We start from the raw sequence: 21,563 nt of genomic DNA on the forward strand, positions 1-21,563 counted from the left end.
CGTCCTACTCTTGCGTCAGTGAAGGCCCACATTGATGGGATGTCTGCTTTCATGGTGCACATTGGTGGTGCAGACTTTAATAATCAAGTTCACCTGAATCCTGCCAACTCTTCCATATACAGTTTCTCATGCATACTGTATAGGATTTCTATGATATTGCTAAGGTTTTATGGTTTTGCCAGAGTCCTATTTTCCATTCTTCAGCAGTGTGTCATGTATTTGGAATTAGATGCTGGCTTTTAGAAAGTAATTCACTTTGACTTTAAGGGGTAGGTGGAATCCAGTCTGTCACGTCAGCCACATTTTAGGAACTATGATAGAAACGAAAGATCTCCTGGCATACAGCATCATGTTTTTTCCAGCCATTGATGGCATGAGTCAGTCTTTAGAATATTATGTGATCTGCTGTGCAAGCCTAAGCTTGTTAATAGTGTCAAGTCTCATTGTACTCAGGTTTACTTCCTAGTAAATGTGTTTAGTATTAGATCCTTCATTGTAATATGTGCACGATCTTGCTCTTGGTCTGGTTATTGTACTAAGGGTGTTTCCACACTAGCTCTTTTCTCCAATATGGGTACTACTTACCTATTCTTACTGCATTTCTGTTTCCCCTCTGCCCAGGTGCTTACTATTCTGAGTGCTTGCTTGTAGCAATACAGTGGCATCTCAGGTTACATACGCTTCAGGTTACATACGCTTCAGGTTACAAACTCCGCTAACCCAGAAATAGTACCTCGGGTTAAGAACTTTGCTCCAGGATGAGAACAGAAATCGTGCTCTGCTGGCGCGGCAGCAGCAGGAGGCCCCATTAGCTAAAGTGGTGCTTCAGGTTAAGAACAGTTTCAGGTTAAGAACGGACCTCTGGAACGAATTAAGTACTTAACCCGAGGTACCTCTGTAGTTGAACTTTTGTCACAGCTGTAGTGTGATTGCCCTACCTTCCCCAACCCAAATCTAAGATGCTAGGAACAGTATTACTATTTCACCTGTTCTGGCACTTAAGAATGTTTGGTTATATAGTATGTAACCCCACACATTTCCATTACCTGGACAGCTCTCAACCATTGCAGTTCTAGAACGTAGCCCCATGGATATGCTGCAGTGAGTCCTGCTATAGCAGGCATCCCCAAACTCAGCCCTCCAGATGTTTTTGGGACTACAATTCCCATCATCCCTGACCACTGGTCCTGTTAGCTACAGATGATGGGAGTTGTAGTCCCAAAACATCTGGAAGGCCGAGTTTGGGGGTGCCTGTGCTATAGCTTCAAGGCAAAATTTCCTTGAAGGCCTACACTGCAGCAATGAAGGTGAAGAAAAATGTCAGTTTGATTTAAAATATATGTCTCAAGCTGAGCAGATAACATCACTTTGGGGGCGGGGTGAAGCACGGCTTGCCACTCTGCCTTTACAAGGAGGTGTCTTCCATGTAAAGGCAAAGCGAAATTGGCAAACTGATTGCCAGTTTCAGAGTTTTCAACCCTTTCTGTGTCAGCAGAGAAGTAGTAGGGCACAGGACAGGCAGATGAAGTTTCTCCCCAAAGAATCGACTGACAGGGGCACTTAAATTGGGAGGTTAGTGACTTCCCTCCCTGGATCAGTAGTTGAAGCAATGCTGGCTATAGCAGGAACTATACTAGGAGGTGCCTTATTTTATGTTTAGTAATGGAACTTTTCTCTTTGGGAGAAGCTGATCCCTTCTTTGTATGCCTCCTCCACGAGAGGTCTGGAGGGTGGCAACACAAGAACAGGCCTTTTCTGTAGTGGCTCCCCGTTTGTGGAATGCTTTCCCTAGGGAGGCTCGCCTGGCGCCTTCATTACATGTCTTTAGGCAGCAGGTGAAAACATTTCTTTATAACCAAGCCTTTGGCTGATTAACTTTCTATGGCCTTTTAAATGTGTTAGAGCAGGGGGGAATTATTGGTTTTGTTTTTGTTTCGTTATGTATGTTGTGTTCTCCTTTTGTATTTTTCTGTTGTGAACCACTCTGATCTTCAGATGAAGGGTGGCATTCAAGTTAAACACACACACATCAGTACTTATATAGCTTTAGGCCAACAACATCATCTGAAAACTATCTTAAAGTCTGTTCCAGCCATCAAAATTTTGAAAATCTCGTAGACTCATAGAATTGTAGAGTTGGAAGGAACCCCAAGGGTCATCTAGTCCAACTCCTTCAAATGCAGGAATCTCAACTAGATAATACATGACAGGTGGCCATCAAGCCTGTTTAAAATCCTCCGAGGAAGGAGAGGCCACCACCTCTCATTGGTGTCTATTCCAGTCAAACAGCTCTTACTGTCATAAAGTTCTTCCTGATGTTTCATTGGAATCTCCTTTCTTGTAACTTGAATCCGTTTGTTTGGGTACCAGCCTCTGGAGCAGGAGAAACAAGCTTGCTCCATCCTCCCTGTGACAGCCCTTTAGTTTTTCAAGGTGGCTATCATATCTCCTCTCAACCTCCTCTTTACCTTATATTTCTGTATCTAGGCTACTTCTGGACTGTTTAAAGCAGAGTGTGTAAAGTAGGTAAATTTTGTAAGGCAAGCATATCAAATGGAGGTTGTATAGAGATTTTGATGGTGTTCACCCACCACTGCTGAGTCATATGAAAAGTGCTTTATTTCTACTTATCCAGGAGCTAATAGAATGATATCTAAACATATGCAGCAAACCATATTCCAAGGAGCAAGGGGCAAGTAATGTACCCTTCATGTTGCTTGATAGTGTGCTCGTGACATTTACATGAATCCTGTGGGAGTACATTACCTCTTTCCCCTAAAGGAGTAAAGAAGAAAGAGGTGGCAAGGCAAGTGAACAACAAATATTTTGTATAGTATACCACACTACTCCAAATGGTGGCAAATTTTGAGAGAGAACTTCTTAAAAGATACTTTTCTTGTGACGGGAAGAGTCCTGACTTATGATGTTTACAAACAGAACATAGGAGAACACATAGTCCATCAGACAACCAATGCTAACATTTAAAGCAAAATCCCCAGAAGCAAACAGGGTGTCTTCAGCTTCTTGCTGACCAACTGCAAAATATCATATTTCTATTTCTTTGATGACTACGTTTCTCTCTGGTTAACATAAAAGCATAATAGAAGCCCTTCTAGATCAGGCCAAAAGGCCCATCTACTCCAATAATGCAGTGACCAACCAGATGTTTATGGGAAGCTGTCAAGCAGGACCATACCAGCAAGTAGGGTGCAAGCTATAGCTGGGAGCCACCAGCCATCGTAGATCATCAATGCTCCCTTAAGCTAACAGCTTTTGAGATATAGACGTATCTTTAGCTACTGAGTTATTCAAAACCCTAGAGGAATATCTTATTTCTACTCTTTGCATGGACATTCTAGTGTATTTAGCATCCTTACACTCTAGAACCTGAACAAGTTTTCTACAAGACACTCTGCACTGTGTTACAAAATGGAAATCTGTTTCGCAACTGCAATTTACCGGTATGTGTTAGACATTTAGATTCATGTCTTCTTGAGTCACATGAGCAGTGAATTCATCTAATATTGCACAAGTTTTGGATCATTGTGTAACTATGGTTAGGAGAACGTCACCAATAATTTTAATCTATACTGAATATGTATTGTCACTTTATAAAGGATAAGATATTGCAATTTTCTGTCAGGAATACAGTGGTACCTCAGGTTAAGTACTTAATTCGTTCCAGAGGTCTGCCCTTAACCTGAAACTGTTCTTAACCTGAAGCACCACTTAGCTAATGGGGCCTCCCGCTGCCGCTGCGCCGCCAGAGCCCAATTTCTGTTCCCATCTTGAAGCAAAGTTCTTAACCTGAAGCACTATTTCTGGGTTAGCGGAGTCTGTAACCTGAAGCGTATGTAACCTGAAGCGTATGTAACCCGAGGTACCACTGTACCTATGTTCATATAGTACAATTCAACATTTATTTATTTTTAAAAATCAAAATTTTGCCTTTAAAACATAGCATACGAAGTTGGGATTTATTCTTTTTTTCCCCTTTCAAAATGCTTCCATTTCGTGGGAGATGGGATAGGTAGCAAGCAGTACTATACCCTGTGGCATTTTCAACACCTTGATAGTGAGCCCAATATAGATGCACAGCCTTGCTGAAATTATTATTTTTTTCTAAGTTCATACATTATTAAGTGCACTTGCAGTAAGAGCCAAAAGCTGGAGCCTTGAGCACTTTTTCTAGAATGCTGTTCATCAGCTCAACCCTATGAAATAAGTTTCGATGACTACAGATACTGGGCACAGAAGGATGTACTAAACAGAGCAAAGATAGCTTTCAGATCTTCAACGCTGGTACACTCACATTGTTCTGAGAATGCCCCCACACCATGTTCACCTATCCTTGTGAATTAGCATCGGACCACGGTTAATTTTCAGACACGGGTCATGCACATGACCAGTCACTGCTACTTCCTAATGTAGTGCCTTAATCCTGCAGTTCTTAGGCATCAGAACAAAGCCATGGGGCGGTTTTGCCAGAAAACCACATCCAGGGAAATCTCCGTAGCACTGGACGCAGGATACGGGCGGGGAGGCTGGGATACAATGAGAAAATAGCCGGGCTGCTTGCCAGAAACGGGCATAACTGCCTCTCCCTCCCAGTTTCTGTTACTGGAGGAAACGCGGTGATGGGGAAGGGGAAGAAAGGCATCCAGGCTGCCCCAATTGACCCGGTGCGCCATTTGCGCAACCTGCCACCCGAGGTTGTTTTCTACGCTAACTCGAGACTGTGCCCGTCTTTGTGAATGTGGTGCTGCACTGCGGCGCTGCTTCGCGTCAACCAACCGTACCTCGTCCGCCTCCTCAGCTCTGTGCCCGCCCCTTTCTCTCCTTGTGATTGGCCGCCTTGGCAGAGTCTCCCTCGGCGATTGGTAGCCGGCATGCTAAGCAGGGTTTGGCTGCGCGCTGTGTAATAAAGTTAGTGGGGCTGTCTCAGTACGCGCTAGAAGCGGCGGTGAGTTGGTCCGATCTCTATGGAGGTGACGGAGGGAAGCGCTCGGTGGCTGCTGTGGTGACTCGGAGGCCCGTCCTGCCATTTACGCTCTCCCCCCCTCCCTACCCCAGCCCCGATCCCCGGCTCCCTCTCCCCCTCCCTTCTCTCGCCTCTCCCCAGTCCTTGCCGCCGCCGGTCCTGGGGACGCTGACGAGACTCTAGGGAAGGTGAGGGGATCTCTGTTGTCGGTTAAGGTGATGGGTTGCGGGCGGGCGGGGCGGAGCCCTCTCCGCTGGTACCTAGGAGCGCTCCGGCGCCGGTATTGCGGGTGGGGAAACGAGGAACGCTGCCGGGACCAGGCGGCCGACACGCAAAATGGCCGCTGCCTAAAACGGCCGCCATCTTGTCCTCGCTGCTGCACGTTCGCTCTGAGGCGCAAAATGGCGGCCGCCGTCGGGATCCCGGTTCCCTCAGCCGGCGTCTGGGAAGGCCTTGCCTTTGTCTGAGAGCAGCCGGCGTCGCGCGATTAAGGTGCGACGCCGATGTGCTGCTGTGTCTCTTCCTAACCTATTCATGCGCTGCAGAAGGGCAAGAGGGAGAGTAGTACCTCTGGTGGTTCATTTTCGGAGACCCCCCCTCCTGTTCTGTGGGACTGGGAGAAACGCCGCCGCCAGCCCCACCCGGCGGCCCCCTCATCTTAATACGTGTCTCCATCTCCTGCTGCCCGGGAAAAGCCCCGTCCCCCGCCCTTTGGGCTCAGTCAGCGCTGCGGCTGGCTGCCGGTCGGGTTATTTCTGGCCGCCGAGAACAAAGAGCGGGCCTAGTCTCCGGATGGGCGCCGAGCCTGCAAACGGGCGGTGCCCTGCGGCCCGCGGGGAGGGAAGGGCCGGGGGTGGGTGGGGAGGACGGGGGTTGGGGCGGGCTCGTGCCTGTTGGGGGATCGGGTGCGTGGGCCGCTTCCGCAGGCTTTTGTTTGGCGGTAGCCATGCCGTCTGGTCTCGCCTCCCTCGCACGCGGTTTTAAGGCTAGGCCGCCGCCTTGGGAGGACGGGAGCCACGTGTGGCGCTGATGTGGCGCTACATGAATGAAGGCTCCGATCTCGGCTTTACTCGGGAGTAAGCCTCCTGGAAGCCAGATGGGGCTATGCAGGGCGGAGAGCCTAATGCTAGGTGTCGTAGCAAAGGAGCTCCGTTTGAGAGTGTCTACAATGGTTTCCATTCTCTGTTGGGGGGGGGGAGAGGTTTTATGACCTGTTGTCTGTTAGTTTCTCCTCTTTTAAGTTTAAACCGTTCATATTAAATATATCCTCTGTAGACAGACTTGATGCTTGGTTCTCATAAGGCTACAATACAGGGTATTAAAAATTAAAATACAATATGTAGTTTTTCTTGTGTGTCACTTATCGAGATTCCTGGATTTTGAAGAGATTTATAATGCAGACTTTGTTTTGAATTAATGTTGTGCACAAAATATAGATGGGCAGGCAGTAACATTCTAGGAAATTAATCAGAGTAGATGAGAGATCTAAGTTATTGACAATACAGTATATTGATTTATACTGCAGTCTTAGACATGTCTGTTCAGAAGTAAGCCCTGTTGAATTTACTCCCAGGTAAGTGGAGTTAGGATTGCAGCTTTGGGCTTTAACTCTTAATCGTTTTTGTTTTGCTAGTGAGACTTTGGTAATCAGAAACTTACAATGTAAACTTTGATTGTCTCCTAGGTTTTGTTTTTCCCTATCCTGTCAATTTATTATTCTTTTGAAGATTCTTCATTGTCAAGCCGCCAAAGTGGAGAGTGCGATTGCAGAAGGGGGTGCTTCTCGTTTCAGGTATGTTAAACTAGATTTTATGGTGAAGTAGATGGAAAAGCAAAGCAGCTTAATTGTTAATGCCTTCTGTTATTTAACAACCTTGATCTGCAGTTGGAAGCAAACAGTGCAGTCAAATGTACATGGCAAGTAGTGGTATTACACTAGTGCAACTGAACCATTCAGGGCCTTATACAAGGGAGTCTGTAGGGCATGGTCAATAGCAGCCAGCTTGTTTGTCAACAGGGTTACTCCTTTCCTCCCCTGTTAATAGTTTAATCAAGATAGGCAAGACCTGTAGCCCACAACTCACATGGATATAACTGTCAGAAAACCACACAAAGGGGCACAAGAAAATAGTACTGTGCCCAAGCCACTGAGCAAGATGTTTCTTCCCCTACACTAGTCCCACTGCTGGAAAACTCCTTGGGTTGGTTGGATTCTGAAATACTAATCTAATACAAGTTGCTTTTGTTGCAAAACAACTCATAACTAACTGTCAAACGTTGGGGACTTTGTTTCTAATAGTGCTTCTTCGGGCGGAGGAGGAGGTAGGGGTGCACCTCAGCACTATCCCAAGACTGCCGGCAACAGGTATGTCAGCTTAGTATTTTGAATACTACCTTGGCTGTGGCTTCATGAAATGAATGAGAAACTACATTTGGGGATATTGAAGAAAAGTTGAAACATAAGGTTTAGTTTGCAAAGCTGTTAATTTCTCAGTCTGGTTGAGTGGTAAATTGGAAAGAAAACTTAAACCAGGAATTATTCAAATGATACTTCCGTTCCACATCTGTTGATATGTTACTTGTGAGATCCATGCTGCTGAAGAAGGTGGAGTAAAAAAGAAGGAAAAGGGAGTGGTAGAAATGTCATCCAGTCTTGAAAGCTGGTCTTGGTGGATTGTAGTTTTAAGTTGAACTTAAGTGTCCTGAATTAACACGGGAACGTATGAGTTCTAACCTTTGATTCTTTTGTTTACAAAATAAAGCGAGTTCCTGGGGAAAACCCCAGGGCAAAACGCTCAGAAATGGATTCCTTCACGAAGCACTAGACGAGATGACGACTCCGCAAATGACAAAGAAAGACACGATGCAATCTTCAGGAAAGTAAGAGGGTAAGTTCTGAGAAAAAGGAACTGTGAGTAAAAGCCTATGGCCAAGAATCGGCTGATAGGTACAGATCAATATGTGAAATGCACTTCCCGATGTGCTGCTTTTTTTGGCCGTTTGTTTTAAACCATATTTGGTTAGATCACAATCCTGCAGCAATTACTGGCAGCATTTCCTGTTGGACACTTGGATCAGGCATGCCCAAGTTATGACCCACCAAGGTGAATGCAGCAGATCTTGAGTGACCTCCTAGGATGCTTGACAACCATCTTGACACTCAGTTTCAGGCAGAAAGCAACACTAGAAAGCTTTTACTGAGCTGCTGCTGGTTTAGGGTCAGGTTGGTGGGTAAAAACAGCATGTGTTGGCATGGTGTAGGCTCTAGATCTAAAATTGTTGTGCCTTCAGGCATCCTAGCCCACAGTTCTGAAAGCTGCACACTTTGAGGTTGTCCATACTGTGCCAGACTTAATCTTCCAGTTTTGCCCCAGTCCCGCATTCTCCTTGGCACTTGCATTTAGTAGTTTCATGTCTCTGCCACCCATGGTTTATTTAGATTATTGCTTCTACTGCATGATCTTTGTGCGGTCTATTAAATGGATTCTGTACCTGCGCCGAGACCCATCTAAAAAACTTAAGGCTAGCCTAGAGTTTTGACAGGTACCCCACCCCTCAGGCACACGAAGCAAGGGATGTGCCTCCTATCTTGCGCTTTTTTGACTGATGCAATAGTAGGACCGTTCAGAGAACTGCCATCACCTACCTCTGACTACCCATGGTGGGATTCACCTAACCAGGCCTGTCAGTGAAGGCCTTTTGCAAATACTTGTGCTTTTGCAATGGGGTTTTCTCATTTCTCATTTGTCTGCATGCCCACAGGGCTCCGAAAATTGAGACATGGGTTGGAACAAACTCTAGAACAGTGCACAGGAGGGAGAAGGGGGATTGTGAGCGTGTGGCATTGAATTCCAGCCCCTATCTTTTGATCTAATTCTTTTCCTCCTGCCCTTAGCATATTTACTGGCTTTAAATGTTGTGAAGGTTTGCCCAAGTCGTCTCTTGCTTCAGTATCTTTGTAACTTAGTTTTCTTATATCCTTCGCTGTCCTCAGCCTGTCCTACCGTGGGGTTTTAAACCAGCAATACTCATGTTCCTTCACAGAAGTTGAACTGTAATCTACTTAGTTTTTGAGTAGCTCTATATTTGGTGCCACCACACCACCTCCGGGAGTTGAGGATGGAAGCTTTATTTATGCGAGCTCAGTACAAAATAGATAGAATACACAATATGTTTGCAACTTTTCCTGCAAAAATTGCATTGGAACACAAACTGTTAGGAAAAGCTAGTACTGGCTATGGATTCCTAAACATTTTTTAAAGCCACCTATAATAGACAGAAGGGACGCGGGTGGTGCCGTGGGTTAAACCACAGAGCCTAGGACTTGCCGATCAAAAGGTCGGTGGTTCAAATCCCCGCAACAGGGTGAGCTCCCGTTGTTCGGTCCCAGCTCCTGCCAACCTAGCAGTTTGAAAGCACGTCAAAGTGCAAGTAGATAAATAGGTACTGCTTCAGCAGGAAGGTAAACGTCGTTTCCATGCGCTGCTCTGGTTCGCCAAAAGCGGCTTAGTCATGCTGGCCACATGACCCGGAAGCTGTACGCCGGCTCCCTTGGCCAATAAAGCGAGATGAGCGCTGCAACCCCAGAGTTGGTCACGACTGGACCTAATGGTCAGAGGTCCCTTTGCCTTTATAATAGACAAAGCTATAAAAAAAGGGATTCTGCAGAGATGCTTATACAGCTTCCTTGTTTTGTTTCCTTTCAGCATATTAAATAAGCTTACTCCTGAAAAGTTTGACAAGCTATGCCTTGAGCTCCTCAATGTGGGTGTAGAGTCTAAGCTCATCCTAAAGGGGATCATACTGCTGGTAAGTGAATATACACTTATTAGAAAAGTTATGATTAAAAAAAGTAATTGTTCTACCATGTAATGCAGGTGTAACATGGGGGGGGGGGGACAAGCTTGAAAGTTACACATCTAGAACAGCTTTAGCACTGTTCCTCGCTTGATCCAGATTGGATAGAGCCCCTTATCTAATGTCCATTAAAGGGGATAGCAGGAGGGCTCAAAACATCACAGACCTTTTTATCCAATCCAATTATGCTTCTGTTGTGAAATAAAGTTGTTCTAAAGAGGAACTACACCCCAAATTAAATTTCTACAAACAGCAACTTTGGGTCTGGTCAGTGGTTGTCTGAGCAACCACTGTGTTTATCTGTGCTTGCAACCTTTATTCACTTAGCAAGTAGTGTTGCATTTTCATGAACTGGTACAATGATCCTTGTGACCACTCATAAAAGAGACTTAAGTAAACCAGATTAGTTTGTAATTTGACTTGCATAAACAGAAAATGGTTATAACCCTTTTATAACTATTTGAGATGAAATACTATTGTAAATAATTTTAGTTCTTGGGAACAAAAATTTTCAGGTTTTTATCATTGCATTATCTTACATCTTGAGGAACAATTCTTGCACTATATTGGAGCAATGAGTGTAGCTCCACAGCAATATCCCAACCTCTGCATCCAGTTCTATGACAACATTGGATGGAGGGGGAGGCAAGAGTATGGTTATCTGGTATCCCACAACTGTCCTCGCCAGTTGAGAAACAACAAAATAATTTGCCTAGTATGGGGCACTGCTAAGGCAGTCTGGCAACCAGTCAAATAAAAGCCAGCTCTTTGCTTCTCTTACTCATTGTGGGATCCCAGAGTTAGGGTATCTATGGGTGTGTGCTACAGTCACATCAAAGTAAGCCTTGTGCCTCTGAATTTAGCGAATAGCCAATATGCTTGCATTGCACTGATTGCTAACATTGGGAGGGGATAGGGAAAGGGTGGTGTTGAACCTGCAGCTGTGCACTTAGCATGAAGCAACATGGGATCTGCTGCTGCTGAGTTATTTATACTCTGGTTCTTCCAAGTAATTTGGGAAAGCCTTTTTCTCTAGATCGTAGACAAAGCCCTTGAAGAGCCAAAATATAGCTCGCTATATGCTCAACTATGTCTGCGACTGGCAGAAGATGCACCCAACTTTGATGGCCCATCAGCAGAGTGTCATCCAGGACAGAAGCAAAGCACAGTGAGTACAAACGTCTGTCAGACTAATGCCAATGTGAGAATTAGTTTTGTGTAACTACAAGGTGTTAAATTACTGTCTTTTTATTTCTAGACATTCAGACGCCTCTTAATTTCTAAACTTCAGGATGAATTTGAAAACCGCACCAGAAATGTTGATAGTAAGACTTCAAAATAATTTTAATGTAATTCCTGTTTTGCTTCATATGTTATGCAAACAGAACAACATCTCTTATCTCTCTCTTTTTTAAAGTCTATGATAAGCATGATGCCCCCCTCCTCCCCGAGGAGGAGGAACAGAGAGCCATTGCTAAGATCAAGATGCTGGGAAACATCAAATTCATTGGAGAACTTGGCAAGCTTGATCTTATTCATGAATCTATCCTTCATAAGTGCATCAAAACAGTAAGTGGTGCTTTTTCTTCATTTAGGCAGAAAATTCTAATTATATGTGGAAGAATAACTGGCAACGTATTACATTGATATTTAGTTTAGTGAGATTTTATGTGACATGTACTGAAATGGTAACAAAAAAGAGTTAGTAGGTGCAATTTTATTTTATTTTATTTTTTCTTTAAAAATTTCAGCTTTTGGAAAAGAAGAAGAGAGTCCAACTCAAGGATATGGGAGAGGATTTGGAGTGCCTCTGTCAGATAATGAGGACAGTAGGACCTAGACTAGACCATGCAAAAGCCAAGGTAAGCATTGCCTAAATTGCGTAGGTTTGTTGCTGTCTTGTAGTTTTTATGTTTATGCTCTTAGGAAACAGTATAATGGTTTTGTTTGCTGTATTTTATTTATGGCAGCTTATTATTTTATACAGAAGTGTTGCTACGTCAGTCTGGAGTAGACATTGATGAACTTGCACTGTAAAACGTTCAGTAGTAAATAACTACTTTACAGCAGGACTGTTAACTAGGAAAAATTAAAGGCCAGAACCAAGACATTTCCTCTGGTCTTATTTAGACTTGTACGTAGAATGTTCTGGTTCCAATCTCTGTATAAATTTTAAAGAAGCTTGCTTCTGATGATGTATGTTGTAAGCTGATGATGATGTATGTTGAATACACATTGCAAATTTCTCTCAACAGTCCTTAATGGATCAGTACTTTGCCCGTATGCGCTCCTTGATGATGAGTAAGGAATTGCCGGCAAGGATTCGTTTCCTGCTGCAGGTAAGAGCGTAAAATTGTTTATTTTGGCAGGTTATGTATTTTTGGCATATATCCTTGAACTTACTTTTCTGTTTCTTTATTATTTAAGGATACTGTGGAGTTGAGAGAACACCGTTGGGTTCCTCGCAAAGCTTTTCTTGACAATGGACCAAAGACTATCAATCAAATCCGTCAAGATGCAGTGAAAGTACGTATTTATCTAGGCAATGCTGTACTTAGGTATATGGCTCAACAGACATGCTGCTGTCTGGTTGAGGAACCCTGCTGAATAGGATGAGCTGTGGTATTGGGAACGGGACGGTGGGGGGTATTACCTGAAAATCAGATGAAAACTGATTCCATGGGCAGAGCTCACGCTCTAGTTGTCCCCACTCAGCTACTGGGAATCAGCTGTGCCATGTCACCCCATTCAGCTGGGGTTACTTGACCTTTGGGGTGGTGGGTTACCGACCGCAGTGAGGAGAGGCAGGGAGATTTGCTTCTATGAGCCTTTATTACATGTGCTTATATCTGGATCTATCCCAGTGGGTATCTACTTATCATAGACTTGGGATCTCCTGTTTTAACTTAATTACATAATTTAACATTTTGTTTTTAAGGATCTGGGAGTTTTTATTCCTCCTCCTATGTCTCAAGGGATGAGAAGTGACTTCTTTCTGGAGGGACCGTTCATGCCACCCAGGATGAAACTTGACAGGGATCCACTTGGAGGGCTTGCTGATATGTTTGGACAAATGCCTGGTAATTCCTTCAACTTAGGAAGTAATAATATCTTTTCAATGCACTTTATGTAGCTATGTTAAGATACTGTAGGCTGATTGTTTGTTTTTTTTAAACAGGTAGCGGAATTGGTACTGGTCCAGGAGTTATTCAAGATAGATTTTCACCCACCATGGGGCGACATCGGTCAAATCAACTTTTCAATGGCCATGGGGGACACCTCATGGCCCCTGCTCAATCCCAGTTTGGAGAACTAGGCAAATCCTTTTTGAAAAATCCAGTAAGTGATCTTAGTGAAAGCAATACTACGCATCTGATTCTTGCAAATTCCTCTAAGAAGGATAAATAATTTAATACGTTGCTTAATGTTAAATAAGCTTCACAGAAGGCTCTTAACAATTAATTCTTTCCTACTCAAGTAGTAGGTTCCAAGGCTTTCTGTTCCACAATTGATAAAACTAAAATTCTGCCATCATTTGTCTGAAGTAACTATTGTATTTTATGAATCAGCATTAGTGGTTTTAAAGAGCTGTGAACCAAAAAGTTTCCAGGTCATGTTTCACCTCTGCCATGCTTGAGCAAGCCATTGCATCACACATATTTATACTCACTCTATCAAAACGATCTCCAAAGTAGCTTAACATACATTACTTCCTTGCTTTGAAATGAATTGTTATTATCTCTTGATAGCGAAGATAATACTGACCTTAACAGTATTGTTGTAAAGAATGCACGTGAAGTACTTTAGACACTTAAAACTATATAAAAAGAGCAAGTACTGGGATGTGGTGGTCTTCATCTCCCTTTCACTCTCCTTGAAAACAGGGGCAAAGCCAACTATACCATAATCAGAATCAGGGACTTCTATCCCAACAACAAGGGTCGTCCAAGGATATGCCGCCACGGTTTTCTAAGAAAGGACAGCTTAATGCAGATGAGGTATACACTTAAGTCTGAACAGACTTGGTCCTAAATGAAATGCCCGATGATTATAAAAAGACGCGTTATTATGAGGACCAATGCTGGAACTCCCTCCCTAACTTCTGCCTCTTAACTTTTTTCTCTTTTTTCTCTTTCCGCCTGCCCCTTTTCCTCTTCTTCCTTCTCCCCTCCCCCGGGAGTCTCCAGTGTCCTGTGAACAAGATTATGAGATATGAGGGCAATATGTTCATAAAGAAAGAGCAGTTGAAGTACACTGAAAATTTCAGATAATGGTTGGGGGCATAAAGGGCCATGGTAAAATGGCATCTCCCTCAAAACTAGTTCCCTACTTAGTCATGCTGTTGCTGAGGCTTATTAAATGCTTGTGGATACCGTGCAACTCTCGCTACAACACTAACAGAACTCTTGCTACAGAATTCTTAACCTCTCCTCTCTCCACAGATTAGCCTGAGGCCTGCTCAATCTTTCCTAATAAACAAAAACCAAGTGCCAAAGCTTCAGCCCCAGATAACTATGATTCCTCCCAGTGCACAGCCACCACGTACTCAGACACCACCTTTGGGACAGGTAAAGTTACCCATGGATGACAGCTGTGGTTAATGTTGTAGCTGGGTGGAAAGTTAGAGAATTATGACCACTTGCCTGGAGCATGTGGAATGCTGTCTCCAGGGAGGCTTGCATGGCGCCTTCATTACATATCTTTAGGCACCAAGCAAAAACGTTCCTGTTCATGCAGGCATTTGACAAACAATCTATGGCCTTTTAAGCTGTGGCAGGGGGAGTATCACTTTTCTTAACTATTGTGTGTGCTGTTTGATATAACCCACCCAGATGAAGATGAAGGTATAGAAATTTTAATAGTAACATGGCAGCCCACTACCTTTAATGTGGCTGTGGGGATTGAGAACACGGTATCCTGAATAAGACTCTCCATAAGAGAGTTGCAGCTTATATCTTCAGCAAGTCTGACCAAAAGCTTTTACAGCAGGACCCTTTTCTCCCCATGCTTGCTTGTTTGGGAGTATGTTGAAGTAAACTTGGAGACTTCTCTTGTGACCCTAAATTATGGAACTCGCTTTGCCACAGAGGTGTGCATGGTTTCCATGCTGTAAATTTCCAAGCATGTTTTAAAAACTTGAGCTGCTTCCCCCCTCCCTCCTCTGCCATGGGAAGCTAGATCAGTTTGTTGTTTGCAGCTGGCCAACCCCTTAGATAATAGTTATGCTTCTGTGTTGGAACGTTTCCATACTGTTTTGCACCACCTTGGGTGCACCCTGCCCACGAAAGGTGACTTTTAAATGATTTTTTTGAACAGAACATGTGTGTGATTAGGCCTAATGGAAAACTGCTGGCTTTCATTGTGGAATTTTGGTCCTTTGTTGTGGATACTGTGGCCAAATAATTCAGAGTTTGAATCCAGCAACTTAAATTGTTTCTGAGTAAATAACACTTTGTCACTTGTTTAATTTTCTAATGAGGGCTTTTTACTTTTCAAGCCACCTCAGCTTGGTCTCAAGACAAATCCACCACTTATCCAGGAGAAACCTGCAAAGACAACTAAAAAGCCACCACCTTCTAAGGAAGAGTTGCTCAAAATGACAGTAAGTTTCACTAAGTATTCTTGTGCAGGCAGCTTCCAGCTTCCTATGGCTGTTACAGGAGTGGGCTTTTTCTTCTGTTTTATGGTCTAGCATGGTTTATTTGTGTTTTTAACTGTGTTATAAATCACTTTGAGACCTTTGGGTAACAAGTATAATAAATAATGCTGTCATTATTAAGAGCAAGCATTTTTCTCTTTCAGGAAACTGTTGTAACTGAATATCTGAACAATGGAAATGCCAACGATGCAGTCAATGGTGTGAGAGAAATGAGGGCGCCAAAACACTTTATCCCTGAGATGCTAAGCAAAGTAATACTTCAATCATTGGATCGATCAGATGAAGATAAAGAAAAAGCAAGTGCTCTGATCAATTTACTTAAGCAGGAAGGGATAGCCACTAGTGACAACTTCATGCAGGTACTATATTTGTAATAATTTTGAGCTCTTTTGTGGTCTCATTATATATATTGTGTTTTTTAATCATTTTATTAAGCATCTTTCCCCCATTCATATACGTGATCCGTGTCTTAAAACTGAGTGGGATGTCTTATTTTAGTTAAGGGGTATCCATGGATAGGTTGTTCTGTCCACTGCTCACTCTACTGGGCAGGCTGATGCAGATTATGATACGTCCCTCTTCATAGCGGGATGGACAGCCCATCTCCTTGAGTACTTCCAGTCCAGATCTGCTGCTCTGTGCTCTCTCAAGGATATTATTCTCTTGTGGACTGCGTAATGGGCAGAGCCATAAACAAAAGTCCTTCCAGTTCCAAAAAAAAGGTGACATAAAAAGATTGGATCAGGAACAACCCTTTAACCTCAGGTCCTGGGGGAAAGTGCAGCCCTGTAGGCCTCAGCCTGGCCTTTGGGGCTCTTCTCCAGAAACACCACCTTCCCAAGTGGCCCTATTCTATACCTGGCTGAATTGTGTCCTTAAATTATAATAGTTCTAGATTGGCTCAATGGAGGTGTACAGAAACCTGAGTTTTGTGTAGCTATACAAAAATTACATCCATAGCCCTGCCTGCTTTTTTTTCTTTTGGCAAAATGGCATTTGGCTCCCAATGTGAATAAAGGTTCCCCCCCCCCCCCCAGTTTTAAATGGCTTGGAAACTAGTAGGAAGGAAGGAACTTGGAGGTGGAAGCATGTAGCAGGCTCTGGATGCCCACTTGAATATTTGAGATCTCTAGACTTGTTCTTTGTTTACATTGTTTGACTGCCCTAATGTGTGGACATGTAATAAAAAGATAATGAATGCAAACAAATGTTTCTTTTTTTCTTTCAGGCATTCCTAAATGTATTGGACCAGTGTCCTAAACTGGAGGTAGACATCCCTCTGGTAAAATCCTATCTAGCACAGTTTGCAGCCCGTGCCATAATCTCAGAACTAGTGAGCATCTCAGAACTAGCTCAACCATTGGAAAGTGGCACCCATTTCCCCCTCTTCTTGCTTTGCCTTCAGCAGTTAGCTAAGCTACAGGACCGTGAATGGCTAACAGAACTCTTCCAACAGAGCAAAGTCAATATGCAGAAGATGCTGCCTGGTAAGGGAACAAAATGTTGTTTCATTTATTTTTATTTTTCTAAGACTGTAACTGGGCCTAATACATAAAAAGTTGGGAAATAACACATTAAAGACTTAACTCTTCAAATTGTGAACAAAAGCAGGGATGGCCACAACATTGGGTTAGGTGACAAGCCTGAATGTTAATTTGGATTTTTTTTTTCATAATTTGTTACAGAGATTGACCAGAATAAGGATCGTATGCTGGAGATCTTGGAAGGGAAAGGACTTAGCTTCTTGTTTCCACTTCTAAAACTGGAAAAGGAGCTCTTAAAGCAAATAAAGTTGGATCCATCCCCTCAAGCGATCTATAAATGGATTAAAGACAACATTTCACCGAAACTTCATGTAGATAAGGGATTTGTTAATATTTTGATGACCAGGTAAGATGCACATCTTAAAGCAGTTCTGTACCATGAATGTCCTTGCTTTAAGTAGGTGTGCTTTATAATATGTGGGGTTAATATTGGGGTTCACAAATCTCTTAAATTCATAATTTATATCAAGGAGTCCTTGCTAGTCTTTCGAAATATAGTGCATGTCTTCTTGCAGGGACAGTGGTTGTCTATAAACAGTTGAGTCAAACGTATGCTATTGTTTCAGTTTCTTGCAGTATATTTCTAGTGAAGTAAACCCACCTAATGATGAACCAGATTCTTCATCTGCTCCTTCTAAAGAGCAGTTGGAGCAAGAAAAACAGCTGCTTCTTTCCTTTAAGCCGGTAATGCAGAAGTTCCTTCATGACCATGTTGATCTACAAGTGAGTGCCCTGTATGCGCTCCAAGTGCACTGCTACAACAACAATTTCCCAAAAGGTATGGATTCAATCTTCTGTTTCTCCATGCAGGAGAAAGCACTTGAGCCTCATCTTGTTATGTGAGGGTTTGGGGAGAATTCTAGCAAACGTGTGCACTGCAATCTGCACTAGTGGTGTTTTTTAATAATAATAATAATAATAATTGCGCTTGATTTGTTTTTAGGCATGTTATTGCGCTTCTTTGTTCATTTCTATGATATGGAAATCATTGAAGAAGAAGCTTTTCTGGCATGGAAAGAAGACATTACTCAAGAGTTTCCAGGGAAGGGCAAAGCTTTGTTCCAGGTAAACCATCTCTTTGTAATCTCTTTAATTTGCTGCTACGACAAGTTCTATAGTTGGAATTTATTTGAAGTATTTGAACCCTGTAAAGTTGGCAAACGAGGGCTTTGGAATCTGCCTTGCCAACAAATTCAAAATTTTGATTTATATAAAGTTAAAAGGATTAAATTTACTTTTCTTTGATTTGTAGTATGTGGTGATTTAATAATGTGCAGGGCCAGTCTCCATGAATATGTGATAAACCATTTGTCATTCTTGACTGTTAATGTTATAACGGCCTAATTACAGGTAAACCAGTGGCTGACCTGGCTGGAAACTGCTGAGGAAGAAGAATCTGAGGAAGAAGCTGACTAAACCAGCCAAAGCCTTAAATTGTGCAAACATACTGTTGCTATGATGTAACTGCATTTGACCTAACCACTGCGAAAACTCATTCCGCTGTAATGTTTTCACAATATTTAAAGCAGCAGTAGGTCAATAGGACTTGCTTCTGCATAAGGGTTTTTGTAGTACGTCTTAATCATAGTCTACCATAAAAATATTTTAGAGTATATTTAATGTTTAGATAACAGTGTATTAGCAGCATGCAATAATTACATCATAAGTTCAGAAGCAGTCTGTGTAAGGATCTTCTTTGATGCCAGTTACCATAGGCTGTTCGTTAGAAATCTGAATAGCAACACTGAATACTGTAGAAATGCACTTTGCTCAGTGTAATACTTGAGTTGTTGCAATATTTGATTATCCATTTGGTTGTTACAGAGAATCCTTAACTGTAATCGATGGTGGTTGCCGTAATAGTATATTGCCTGTATTTCTACCTCTAGTAATGGGCTTTATGTGCTAGATTTTAATATCTTTGAGCCTGGGCAAGTGCACAAGTCTTTTTAAAAAGAAACATGGTTTACTTGCACAAAATTGATCATTTTGAAGAGGTGGATAAATGCCCTTGGAAGTGGTCTTTGTGGGTGTGAAATAAAATGGTGAGAAACTGAATTGGTCCCTATTATAGTATTGAAATTAAGTCTACTTAATTTATCAAGACATGTTCATGCCCTGATTTTATATACTTGTATCTATCAATAAACATTGTGATACTTGAATATCTGTTGAAATGGCTGCTCTTTAAAATTTGTTTGCCAAAGAAAATAGATATTGAAGCTGGAATTACTTGACAGGCTTTCTGAGTGGTCCCCATTCTTTGTGTAATCTGAATGAAGACAAACATGCTTGGGAGGGTGCACTAGCATGCCATAATGCATGCTTTAGAATAATCTATAGGGCTGGAGTGCAAGTGGCATGTATTTAAGCTCTTGATGAGTCTAGCAGCTTCTAGAACATTGGTCAAAAATTAGTTTGAGGGACCGGCAGGATTTAAGCGTGCAGGTACATCCTTACAATTCCCCGATCATTGCCTCGTGATACCACAGGTTGTAGCAACAGCCACTACCTTAAATGGCTTACTTTGAAAAAGCATTTGCTTTATCCTGCATGTAACTCCCAATATATTGGCTTCTGGGGGACAATGTGAAAATAATCATGGCGCTGCTCAAAGCCATCTGGTTAACTTGGTGGAAACAACTGTGGAAGACAAAAAAATTGTCTGATCCAGCAACAGCTTCTTATTTCACAAAAATAAAAAGCAACTGCAAATAATCACCAGGAGTCTAAAACATGCTAATACTGTGTAGCAAACTAAATTGTGCCTGCATAGTTTTCCTAAATCTATTCAAAGGTTGGCTTTTTCATTTTAAAGCAAGAGACATTTTTATGTCCTGTTTTGGCCAATGGATGCTCTTGTTCAACTGTCTAAACCCTAGGCAGGCAGAAGACCCTCTGAGGTGGACCTCAGTGTCTGGGCTGAATGATGGGGATGGAGATGCTCCTTCAGGTATACTGGGCTGAGGCCATTTAGGGCTTTAAAGGTCAGTACCAATGCTTTGAGTTGCGCTCGGAAACTTATTGGGAGCCAGTGAAGGTCATTTAGGACCAGTGTTATATGGTCCCAGCAGCCACTGGGTCTAGTCACCAGTCTAGCTGTCACATTTTGGATTAGTTGTAGTTTTGGAGTCACCTTCAAAGGAGCATATTGCAGTAGTAGTCCCAAGTTGAAGATAACCAGAGCATGAGCCACTCCGGGAAAATGGTGCGCCAGCAGGTAGGGTTCTGCTTGCGCACCAGATGGAGCTGGTAGACAGCTGCCCTGGACCCAGAAGTGACCTGTGCCACCATGGACAGGTGTGAGTCCAAAATGACTCCCAGGCTGCACACCTGGTCCTTCAGGGGCACAGTTATCCCATTCAATGCTGATGGGATAAACACAACTTTGCTACTGATTGCTCCGGGCAAAAGTCTCCACTTGTGTTTCTAATAAATGTGTATCCACAATCCTCTTAAATCCCCTATAGAGCAGCAGAAGCTGGCCAGTATATTAGCAATGCACTCCTTCAGTATATGTGTTTTTGTTCATATTTTAAAACAGGTTTTTGTAACAACCATTAGCTATGTGTTTATTTCTGTTCACACAAGCTTCTGGTGGGCATGGAGTTTCCTACTAGAGCCCAGCAGGTCAATTTGCTTTTGTAGGAGAAAGCTACCTTCCACCTTGCAGACCAAAGTGGAAGCAGCTGGCAACCTTGCAAAATCTGATGGGGATTTATAACACACAACTAGGGCTATTCTGCATTACCCATAGATCTGTACATTTGCAATCAGCTGTCTGCAAAAATAAAAACTAGAATGACATAAAAGGACAGTGTGCAGATCCGCACCCAGGACACCCTCTTGCTCCATTTTCATGGCAATGGAAGCTGTAAGAACCTATCACCCACCAACATACGGTAACCTTTGTGGAATGGTGCCTAGTACCTGGGATGGAAGCAATTCCCTTTAAAAGCCACTGAACAGAAATTTAGGGTTGATTCTGTTTTCAGCAGAGGTTCCTAGAGGGCACCGGGCACCTTTGGAGTAGGGCAGAGCAGTACCTCTGCAGGGAGCGTAAGATTCTATACCCACAATCTTACTACGTGCTTTCCTACCCAATGCTGCAGGGTACTGCTTGGAAAAGGTATTCACGGGCACCCAAGAATTGGTTTTTAAAAACTCGGGATGAGAAAATTGCCTTTAACACTTTGATCATTGTCAGTCTCAGATCAGTATTGACGCATAGATTGCTGCTGGATTTCATCTTCATAGTCTTTGCTGGAAAACCTCTCTAGCAAAGATAAGTTCTACCAAATGGCAGCAGCATTGATGTCATCAGCAAGCTCGGGATACTCAGTGATAATATAAAGCCAAAATTCAGTTGACAGCACTTCCAAAATTTAATTATCTCTGAGGGTCCTAATGCACAACAATTCAATGCAGTTATTTTTTTTACAGAAAAAGAAACCTTGTGAAAATAATTGCAAATGGGTTTCACACACATACCAACTTCTATTTATTCAGCAGAAAAGTGGAC

The 21,563-nt window shown here is 42.8% G+C and overlaps 1 protein-coding gene across 1 annotated transcript; it reads left to right on the plus strand.

Annotated features, from left to right (window-relative positions):
* Positions 1–4,337: 4,337 nt before the first annotated feature.
* EIF4G2 (eukaryotic translation initiation factor 4 gamma 2) lies at positions 4,338–19,206 on the plus strand (the record flags this gene model as incomplete). Its single annotated transcript, XM_083755264.1, has 23 exons — positions 4,338–4,374; positions 5,197–5,473; positions 6,666–6,773; positions 7,281–7,346; positions 7,744–7,869; positions 9,688–9,790; positions 10,875–11,006; positions 11,097–11,163; positions 11,256–11,407; positions 11,590–11,700; positions 12,094–12,177; positions 12,266–12,364; positions 12,777–12,918; positions 13,017–13,177; positions 13,723–13,836; positions 14,281–14,406; positions 15,336–15,440; positions 15,641–15,856; positions 16,726–16,984; positions 17,183–17,387; positions 17,608–17,819; positions 17,985–18,106; positions 18,392–19,206. The coding sequence occupies 23 exons, from the start codon at positions 4,338–4,340 to the stop codon at positions 18,455–18,457; spliced, it is 3,090 nt and encodes a 1,029-aa protein (XP_083611390.1). The 3' UTR covers positions 18,458–19,206.
* Between the last annotated feature and the right edge of the window lie 2,357 nt (positions 19,207–21,563).

Source organism: Podarcis gaigeae (assembly GCF_964106915.1).
Source record: "Podarcis gaigeae genome assembly, chromosome: 1".
In the NCBI taxonomy this organism is placed as follows: domain Eukaryota; kingdom Metazoa; phylum Chordata; class Lepidosauria; order Squamata; family Lacertidae; genus Podarcis; species Podarcis gaigeae.